The sequence below is a fragment of the Branchiostoma lanceolatum genome, chromosome 17, assembly GCF_035083965.1.
Source record: "Branchiostoma lanceolatum isolate klBraLanc5 chromosome 17, klBraLanc5.hap2, whole genome shotgun sequence".
In the NCBI taxonomy this organism is placed as follows: domain Eukaryota; kingdom Metazoa; phylum Chordata; class Leptocardii; order Amphioxiformes; family Branchiostomatidae; genus Branchiostoma; species Branchiostoma lanceolatum.
Genome location: NC_089738.1, coordinates 13,245,465 through 13,256,766, shown reverse-complemented (window position 1 = coordinate 13,256,766; position 11,302 = coordinate 13,245,465). Strand labels below are relative to the sequence as shown.

Below are 11,302 nucleotides of genomic sequence, written 5' to 3'. Positions count from 1 at the left end.
CCTTAGTTTTCATTCATGTATCTCGTTCATTCAAGTTTCATATTACCCTCGTACACAAATTTACACAAGTCAATACCATGCATACCAACAGAAGACTATATACTGAATAGAGTGTTTGACTTCATGGTAATCTACTCGTAGGCACTTTATTTTCGACCCACTCACGTAAGCAGGTAGTCTCTACCAGACTAACTACTCCAGGGTTTCACTTGCTGGCTCAAAGAACCTACCGACATATCATAGGCCCTAAACGGGCAAAATGTGATCTCCACTGTGGACTGACTCTATCGGTTAATCATTTCTATTTCTGCCGAATTCTACGATTCATACGCCCGTAAGAGGGCCTGGTGGAGGCTAGTAAGCAGGCCTGGTGCTCTTTCAATGAATTCACGATCATAACAAATGGGATGTCATTGGGAAGGAAATCACATAATCTTTCCGGTGATCCTTACCTTTACCTTTACCTAGTCCCATCCTCAAGCCTGAGGGTCGGGGACTATGACCAATGAAGTATAAATACTATAATACAATGAAATTGATGAAGAAACACTGTGATCAGTCAAAGTTAAGTTTTCAAACTTTTTATGCTGAGTTTATTTTAACCAGGAAGAGCAAGACTTTTGATCTCCAAGGGTACATCACACGCACACGAACTTGACACGAACACAGCTAGTGACTGACTGCCTTGCCCTTTAAAGTAATTATACTGGATATTAATACACAAGACCGTGATGTTGATCTGAAATTAACCACGGGACATGGCATCAAGCAACTTTCTATCTGACAAGCAACCCTCTATCTGACAGTGTGTAGTAAGTACTCACAAAGAGTTACTACGTGCCGTGGTTTATTCAAGTACGTTTTGACATGACATTTATACTCCTGCTGAGAGCCCAGTCAAAGCCACCAGAAAAGTTACATAAATGGTATTTTTTATCATTTGAAAACTCCAGAAAGTGGTTTCAAATTCAAGTTTGGAAGACTTAATATTCGTCGAATCTATTCCAAGATACTAAAGTAAGTCTGTTGTCAAAGGAACCTCGTTATTAGACATTACTTTTAGAATATGACATCCATTTCATAAATCCAGAAACTACTTAGTGTTGTGGATCAAAGATTCATTCTGGCCAACTTGTGTTAAGTCAATATGTAAAGTTAACGTTATTACAAAAAAGCAAAGGGAGGGGGAGTTTTCGTCATATTTGGGTGGACGGAGTCCTCCCGGTTGAGCACCTGGTTCCAATCAATTCTGAACTGAGAGCCCCCGTTTCAATCCTGGGTCAGGACATCTCAGTTGGGGCTGCACATGTCTTTCGGAAGGGGCGTAAAACGGGGGCACTGCAAGGGTCTCGACGAACGAACGAACGAATACGTTTTTGTACTCCAACCTTGTAACCCTCCAGCAGATGTAGGATCTGATCACGCACAGTCTCAGCGTTTACGCGTGTTGTCCAAGGAAAGGGCTAGGGTAGAAAAGGTAAACTACGATGTACCAAATGCCGCAAAAAACATACTTAAAACACTGAGACTGAACTACATCCTTATATCTGCTTGGAGATTACTTTCAAATGTCCACGGCATCACAGTGTTTAATTCGTATTCTCCTCATAGGAAAATGGTAGATATTTAAAATACGAATGTGCACAAAATCACGCGTAAACCAGAGACTGAGCCGCATCTTTACATCTGAGTTGAGATTGCCTGCACTGTCCTCGACATCACAGTGTTTACGCGTATTCTCCTAGTGGACAATAAAGGTACGCATAACTACGAGTAAAACACAGAGACTGAGCCGAATCCTTGGATCTGCTTGGAGAGAGGATTACTTGTAATTGCAATATCCAGGTCTGTTGCAGATTAACATATCATGCAGGTCAGCGGCCCGGCGTGTTGGCCTTGGAGGGGACGGTAGGGGTCAGCGGGCACACCTTCATGCGCTCCTGACGGACCCCTCCTGTCAACAAGATCGTCTCTCGGAGTTAGTTCTCGCTCTCTTGAGCAATAAACGTGGTGTAAGTGATCCCGTGCACGGGTGTATCGTGCTAAGTGGTGTCGTTATGTAGGTCCGGCTGACAGATAGGATCAGATAGATGTGGGTGTCTGAAGATGGGACGAGTAGTAAATTAATTCCGCGGTAGACAGAAAATGGAGTGTTCGCGGTGGTTTTGCGTTCGCGTTTGAAACAATAGTAGTGCTACAGTCACATAATGGAAACACTTTTCGCGGTGGTTTTATGTTTGAGCTAGAGAGTTCCCCGCTAAAACCGCGAACATAGAACCTCCACGGGCATATCTGCATTTACAGTACTAGTATTGTGAATCTGGAAACGTTCGCGGTGGTTTTATTTTCGCGGTTTTCGCGGCGATCTCCGTAACGCTAATTCATGACTAGTGGTCTCGTTATGTAGGTCCTGGCCGACAGATAGGTGTAAGTGTCTTTGGGAATATGGGACGAGTATTATGAATCTTGAAACGTTCGCGGTGGTTTTATATCATGGTATACATAGGATTAAAGCATGTCTCGACGTTAGAAATTCTTCCAATGATTGCAAAATTCCATTCAAATCCCATACTATATACTCTTGTAGTAGATTAGCCTTATAGAACTGTAGTTATGTACCAGTAGATACATACTTTGTACCTTGTACAATTGTGGTGCAATAAAGTTATATTCATACATTTATTTTCGCGGTTGTCGCAGCGATCTCTCCATCGCGAATTCATGACACCGTTTTCAATGTATTTTTCTCTTCAATCGCGAAAGCCTCCTTCCCGAGAAAATAAAACCGCCGCGAAGATCTAAAAACTTACGGATTTCAACCACCTGTACCCCCCCCCCCACACACACACACACGTTAGGTAACGTTAATCTCCAAGCAGATGTGGGTTTGGCACCGTGTGTTTCGCGTTTATTTTTCAGTCATTTTCTACGTCTGTCTAATGGTCCCCTTTTTTGTATCCTAGTACTAGTGGTGGGATGAAAAGATATAACGTGATCAACGAGAGAAAAAGGAGAAAATGCCTTTAAAACACAGAGGCGGACCCTACATCTGCTTGGAGATTACTCTAACCCGGAAGAGAGTCATTAGCTCTCCCGGCCGCCCCCCTCCCCACCCCTCACCTCTCACCACAGGTGTTATTCACATCCGTATAGCGTGCCGGAGAGCGGCGAGTCGTCAGACACACGACTCCGTAGCGAATAGAAAGCAGCGTTCTCGTCTCTTCTGTTCTTTCCGACCGATTCTTCACGCCCCAGTCGGCGGACCGAGGAAGTCTGGGAACGGTTTGAAGTCCCAAAAGCGTCCTGAGTTCGGGGTTTATTACTTTGATCCTCTACTTTTAGCTAGCCTGGATGCCAGACTGTTTTCAGGGCTTACACAGGCCAATACATGTGCGCTTTACAAAATAGAGATTGTCTTGTAACAGACAGAAATGTTTAACATATAAATGTATTATGTCAGTACGACATTTACGTCCATATTCTTGTAGTAATGAATTTTAGAATGGACTAGTTTAGTATTTATTAGAGTATCATGTCAGTACGCCATTTACGTCGATATTCTTGTAGTAATGAATTCTAGAATGTACTAGTTTAGTATTTATTGTATCAATCGCTTTGTCATTGTTACCATACATTCTGCCATGTACAATTGTCTAGCAATAAAGTTCATTCATTCATTCATGTCAGCTCTTCGGCTCTCATACGCCCAAGGAAATTTTACCACAGCCCCCTGAGTCAGACCCTGAGACACAGTCTCGCGAGGTCTGGGGCATTTTGGCTCCATGGCCGAGAAGCTGGTCCGTGCGCACAGCTTGGAAACAGTCTGACATCCAGCCTACTTTTAGCTAGCCTTCTAGCAAGCTATTCTTTGAAACAACGAAGTACAGTATATCACAATACAACACGTGAAATATGAAACAAATATGAAAGATGCATTTCCATACTGTTAGATATTGGGAAAACATAACTTTTTACTTTGATTAAAAAAACTTTAACTACTAGTATTCAGTCAAAAGCTTACACATCATGTCCTCCTGTAGAGAATGCTTTAACAGTGTTTTCTTTGTGAAGAGCGAAAAGAAATAAAAAGAATTTATGATAACGACAGAGAAAGAAAGGTGATGGGGCTATCACCTTAAACCTTTGAGATTGAGAATGAGAAGATATAATTAGCCAACAAACAAACAAACAAGCAAACAGACTAAATATTATTCTTCGTGATACCAGATTTTGGTATTGATTTTGGCACTGCACAATGAAATTCCAAAACAATCGACTTAGATTCAGTTTTCCTAGATTTCCAATGGACTGAACTACCTGTAATTGATTTAAAGTTGAATGGTCGCTATCCGGCCCATCAGTTGTATGATGTATGGCGTAAGAAATATGTGCGCATAGCTCCGTCCCAAACTGAAGTCAGATGTCCGCGCTAGTAGAAAGGGTCTATCAAAGGCTGATCAGCATGCGCCGTAAAATTGTGCTAATCGCCGGTGCCTCAGTAGTCGACACACCCCCCATATGGGGCCTCGCACCGCTGGACGGGCCCTCACGCGACCACGTGTGCGCATGATCCCGGAAAACCCAACATCAACAAAACACGGTAAGAATCTTGTTTTCTTCTGTAAAATTCGAACAACAACCTCAACAATGGAAGTTTCCGAGTTGTGTTTCTGCCAATGTGTTACTAGATTATAGCAAGGTATAATGTCCTTGGTTATAGCCACTAGCAAGTGCTCTCAACAAATGTTTAGAAAATGTCTAGAACCTCTGCATTCGGAAAACACTGAGTACCGCAACTGAGAAAGTTTTGAAGAAGAAATTAATTATACAGTAGGTCCGCAGATGTCCTAAAAGTTTTATCCTAAAAGCACTCGTAGACTAAAGAGCACTGTGTTATTTTGAAGTGCAGTACTACATGAAGTATATTCGTATTTACTACCGAAGATAGCAACAAGTCATCAACTGATCAAGCTTGTGCTGTTAACAATGCTGTTGCACAGATTTGAATCTTAATCATTAATCTAATGAAATTAGACATAAAACCTTATCGAAATCGCACTATAATGCAATGTAATCTACTTATAATGCAACAAGTAGCTCTAATACTAACACTAACTAAACTATTGAATTGCGGCAAAATTAGGCTCTTGAGCAATAATCAGATTTAGTCGTTGCTTCTTCGGAATTAGATTGATCAGCTTTATTGATTAATTCTATAAACGGAAGGGTTCGTCAATATATTCACCTTGAATATTCACCTTGAAGTTCAGCCAGTAGGTACCCATTATGTACTTCACTTATTTGTACAATCGTATAAATTTGTGTCGACTGGTTTAGATACAGTACTGTGTACCAGATGACCGAATTCACGCCTTTGTTCCTGAGTTTATCGCGATATCTTTTATCGTTCGATCTTCTGCCGATGGTACGATGTGTCCAGGGCCGCGGGGACCCGTCATGGTATATCAGGTAGATAAGTATCTGGATGTGTTTAATTAATGACCAGTTTCGGCTATCGGTGCGCAGAGATCCGCAGGGTGATAGAGAGTCAGCCTGGTCCCCACACGTGTGCAGCAACTGGGGTCGGTCTGATCAAGGAGGTTAGAGCAGATGTTCTGAAAGATTTGTTACCTAACTTAAATTCATGAAAGTTGGAAAGTAAAATAGATTTCATCGGTAAATGCGCTCATTGTAAGGCAGAACGAAAAATTGTTTTCTGAAACAGTTACCACAATCCCCCGAGCTTTCACCTTCTAGAAAACCTGTCCAAAAATCTACATTTCTACAAAAATCACGAAATCATAAACATGGTACTGCATCGAAATAAGAAGTCAATTCCCAGCAATGTACTTGACACATCTGATAGATCATAGACGACGTTATTACCTTTATATTTTTTACACTATTGTATCTGTGTGGCCCTTGCAATTAGCTTTCGTGCATGAGATTGCATACAAAGATCATTGTTATTACACCCGTTCAAGTTCACTGGCGTCAAGCTCTTTCTACGGATGTATATAACGCTACAATCGATCGTCCTATGAAATAAGAGCTAAGTTTAAAAAGACATTCTAATATTTGGACCAAAAAGAGCCAATCAACAAGTTGCTTTTAATAAGTTTTATCACGAAACCTTTTGCCGTTGTGTTCGGGTGCAAGTGACCTTTGACCTACTATACTACCAATGTTTTTTCATAGAATTAACCTATGCAACTAGTGTTTTTCTACATTTTCTGGGACGAGGAATCTTGCATAGGTTTTGCAAAGTATCCATGCCCTTGAACGTCATCACGGAAAACGAGATTGTGGTTTCTCCCAAACCCCTTCCGCACCCTCCAAGCTGACATAAGTCATAACAAACTTTCTTGTTGTATAAAACTTTTCCGGCCGCCGTCGTCCCTCGCGACGTGTGCTAAGTATTCCCCCTCACCCCTCCCACTGCGAGGGGGGCACGTTTGTGTGCTGCGGTACCCTTTCACCGCCGTGTCGTCTCGGGTCTGATGAGTTGTGCAGCCTCCTAACGGTAAAAACATTTACTTTGAACTTCACGCGGGGGAGTCTTTGAAGCCGTGAGAGCGGGAATCGGGATACTCTAGGGACTTCTGCCCCCCCCCCCGAATCTCAGTCCTGCAATCTTGTACTGTTTTTATTTGAAAGAACAAGATAGATCTATTTTCTATTACATATTTACCCATGATCACCTTTGTTGCTTAATAAGAGCAATTTTAAGATTTTGTGAATCAAAGTTTAATTGTAATTGCAAACACGAGAGTTTCAGAATGACTTCTACCAATGAACTATCAAGGGAATTTTAAGATTCATTTTGTATATCTATTTTGTAGTTTGAAGTTGGCCGTACGGTATAGCTGTATCTGTTTATCTATCCAGGAATAAGTTTTACTCCTTCAGTCCTTGTCTGTATGAAAATATCGATCTCTATTCTAAAATCCTTACTTTGACTTAGAGGTATTGTCCGCTCTACCATATATGCATTTTTACTACTTAATGAATGATTAGCCGGTAAAAAGTCTGCTTTTGGCTTTTGTTATCTTCCTTGGAATGTACACAGAACAAGACACAGACTTGGCGCAAGGAACGAGTAAATAACGCCATCAAAGCCGGTAGCCAGAAAAACAGACAAAATCATCGCTGTTAATGTTGGGATACAATCTTCAGAAGTGAACTTTTTAACTCCGCGGTTAACAAGTTCATGTCAAAGTTCTGTGTTTGTGTACGATGATGAATCACTTGCAAACGTGCAAATATCTAGGTTTTCTGAATGTGTGACTATCGATTCAGAAAGAATATTGTTCTGTATAGATCTAGATCTATGAATTGCCTAAAATTACGTAATTCAGCCAGTCTTGGCTGCTATGTTAGTGAATCGATGTGATGATATCTGCAAATAAACTAATTCATCGTTATCATTAAGTGTGTTTCGCTTCAAAATCTCAGACAAAAGCAACAACCTTGTTATTATGATATTTTTCCTGTTGGCGTGGGTGTGAAGATCAGGCTCGGAAGATTCATACATAAACACAGAACAGCCATCACAAAACTCCGGGTGAGTTCACATAAACTCCATATTGAAAAAGGTAGACGTACTGACAGCATTCTTTGCAGCAAATGATTTGCCAATATTGTAACTAAGATAAGATAGAAGACGAGTGTCATTTGGGTTTCCAGCTTAGCATACCCTTTATAAGATCTGACAGGTACAGGAACAGTGCCATTCCGCACTTGTCAAAACTCCTGAACAGCGTATTGTAACTTATACCTATTGTGTAATCACCCTACTACCGTTTCTACATATCCTTGTTGTTCAGTTTTGGTTAGGTTTGTAAATATTGATGATATTTTGTACAGTTGTGTATTCCCTGAAACTGCGTAATTCAGCCTTTTTACTTTGTATCATTAGGCTGCAATGTTGTTTTAGCTCTGTATGAATTTGCGAATAAAACCATTTATATTTTATTGTGGACTTGACATCTTCAATTGCATACCGTAAGTTCACAGGTTTTTGATATTTACGTAGCACAGATTCATATTCCTCACGCAATTCCAAAATCTGTGTATTATAAGCTCCATCTGTCCGTACATTTACAGCGAGAAGTTGAACCTGTACATACCAGTATATATTTGCCATAACGATGGTAGATACCATATTCTTATATATTTGTATCACTGTAATTTTACTTTATCACAGTGACTTGTGCTTAGCTTGTAAGAGTATAAACGTACAAGAAAGGTCTTTTATTTATTCATTCCATAAGCCATGGATTATTTACATATTAGATGCCGGCAGTGTCTGTGATCTGCCTGTAATGCCGTAATGATGTCATTAATGATGTCCGCTGGGATCTCAAGGTCATGGTTCATCTCAAGGTCACCGTCGTTCTGTCTGCGGAACGTGTCATTGGTCAGGTAAGCACATGGCTAATTCATAACAAACTTGTACAGTACTTAACAATTAAATCATTGATAGTTAATTAGCCAATTGTTTAGTTACACGTACTACTAGTACTACTATGAGTGAGCGCAAATTCTACATTGCTATTTTTTTCTTTATTTTCTTTCTTTATTTTTTGGGGGGCCATTTTTCTCTACTTTCCTTGTTTTGGTCCTCATGTGGCGGCTAACCAATCAGGCCACGGCGGCACGACAGAGCGATTACATTACACTTAACTGGTAATACATGTAAGTGAGACGGCCTGGTTGGTCAACCCGGGCCAGGCGCGCGTTTCATCTGCCGCCCGACGGGGTCAAGCCAGAGGTTGCGGGTTCGAAGCCCGCGTGCCAACTCGACACATGAAATCCCCATCAATCAGAGGCAGCCGAGCGAGGAATATCCGGCATTTTTTCAAACAAAAACCCTCGCTACTCTCTCCAGTTGTTTTTTCACTCCCTACTCTTAAATACTCCATAAATTCCCTTCATTTTACACCTTATTATTCACCGCCACAATTAGTGCGTGTCTCCTTGAGTTGGTTATGTAGTTAGTACGGGCCAAGTTCGCACCGTGATCCGTGCTAACCCTGACGCAGTCAGACCGGATCTTGTGTCAGTGTTGGAGCTTGTACACAATTTGCTCTCCTTGTTTTCGGTAATTAATTGACCAGACCCATCGGTCTAAGCGGTCTGGCGCGGGAGACTATTAAAGCGACCTTCAGCGGCGGCTGCGCGTCCCAGTCCGAGGAAAATCCGGCGGTAGGGAATAAAGCTTTTACCTTCACCAAGAAGCAGCGTTTGTATGTCTTTTTATATGTCTGTGGCTGGAGCATTACTCAAGAAGCTATGGACGGATTATCATGAAATTCGTTACGTGACAAGGTGTCCTATCGAAAGAAATGATTAGATTTTGAACCCCTGGTGGCTGTCCTTGGTACTGCAGCAGGACTTCTTGTTTCCATTTTTTGGCAGATGGGTAGGGAAGAAGTGACATGAATTTGGGCCCTCTAGCAGCGTTTTATTTTCTCTGTGATAAATGTGGTCCATTTTGTTGACAGTACAGACTGCCTTCCGTACAGTGCTAACATAACTTTTGATCCTATGTACTTCCTCTGAGGTTAAAAAGGACAAAAGAGATCATAAAGGGAGATATTACGAACCTTATGTATGCAATTAACCGAGACCTACGTAACCTATAATTAATGTTTATTACGTCGTGCGGACCGTTTAAAGTATAGAATTATGGTTTATTACCAAAATGAACCGTCTGTCGTGTGTGCGGCAACGTCTATGGTCTTTCTTTTATTAACCTCATGGGCAGGATACGGTGGAAATTGCTTTTGAAAAATCCAAATGTAAAACAAGAATGAACACAGGCACCATCCTAACACCATAAAGGTTAAGTCTGAAGAAAAATCATTTTCTTCTTACCTGTTATTTTGCATTACCTAATATGGCCCGAACTGTTAAATCAGGTAACATAAAATGAAACAAATCGAATGCTTTCTGTAAATCTAATAGCAAATGCCATGTCAATCAACCTCGCTGTTACATTGATATTCTGTAATGAATGCATTATGTTATTTGTTGACTGACTTTGCATGACGAAGAAAACTGATTTTAGTCACCACAGCTCTGTGAGTATGAGTACTAGCTGTTTGCCGGTGTAGAGTCAGCATGTGTCTGTGCGAAACGTCAAAGTTATTTTGTCCTCTACATATAAGCACAACATCGCCGCTATTGTACCATTTCCCTTTGCTTTCTGTGAGTGTATGAACAAGCGGGCACGTAATAATAAATAATGGGGCGAGATTGGCCGAAAATGGGGAGAAAACGTATAATTTGGCACCACTTTGGCCGTTTTAGCTTTGCTCAGAGGCAGTGGTTCGCACGCTAGCGCACAAATTAAGATGGCAATTTCCAACAATTTCGATCAATGGAGACGTGAAGATTGCGCGTCTCTGTAGGCATGTCCAGATCAAATCGGAAATTTTCGAGATAACGTCCTTTCCGCTGGTGGTATTTTTCCCCCGTGATTTTTTCGACATTGTCAGACCGTTCAACTTCCGGGGTCTCTTGTGACTGTGAAAGGCCTTGTCCGTCTGAACCACTAGACCACTCTGCGGACAGGAAAAAAAAAATTAAAAATTGATCAAAATACGAACAATACTGGTAAAGGAGGTGAGCACCCATAAAAATACACAATCCTCTATTTTGGCAATTTTCTGCTATTATTTTCAGTCCATAGAAATGTCACAAAATGAGTAAAACCCTGCTGTTGTGAAACGCAGTACCTAAACCTGGACACGAGAATAATTCCTGCTTCCCAGCGATACACAGGAAATCACTTGAAAATGTCCCAGAGGCACAGGTATCGTGGGGATAGCTTAACTAACCGTGTTACATTAAACAGAAACGCCCAAGATACAGCCTCTACTGTCGGTGGGGCGGGAAGGCTTCAGGGGTTCAGAAAAAGCCCAGATAAACATCGGTTCTTAACTGAATTAAGCTTGTCTACGAGTACATATAGATAAGACACAGACTCCGGAGCCCTGATTAAGAATTTATGCTATCGTGAGAATTTAAAGTAAAACTCACCTTGCAAAACGCATCCGTTGAATGAATGATAAACCGATATGTGCTCTATAAAATGATTCTTGCTACAGTCACATCTCTCTCTCAAAAAGAGAGAGAGAGCTGATTTGACTTATAGAAAATACCTTCCCATGATAATAAATGAGCCATAGACTCCAGTGACTACTCGAAATATTACCGCACGCAAGGAGCAAAGTAGTCGGCTCTATTAGATGGCTAAGCCCGAGCAAATAACCAACCCGTCAGTAGACATTACCCG

General features: G+C 41.2%; 1 protein-coding gene across 2 annotated transcripts in view; it reads left to right on the top strand.

Moving 5' to 3' along the window:
- The first annotated feature begins 4,509 nt into the window (after positions 1 to 4,509).
- The window catches only part of LOC136422968 (citramalyl-CoA lyase, mitochondrial-like), a 30,066-nt gene continuing 23,273 nt past the window's right edge, over positions 4,510 to 11,302 (top strand). The window contains exons 1-2 of one of the 2 annotated variants that reach the window (XM_066410933.1): positions 4,510 to 4,600; positions 8,296 to 8,424. In XM_066410933.1, the coding sequence (XP_066267030.1) occupies positions 8,333 to 8,424 (92 nt within the window). In that variant the 5' untranslated portion in view covers positions 4,510 to 4,600; positions 8,296 to 8,332. The remainder of the gene's footprint in view (positions 4,601 to 8,295; positions 8,425 to 11,302) is intronic. The other variant, XM_066410934.1, reaches the window with a different exon arrangement.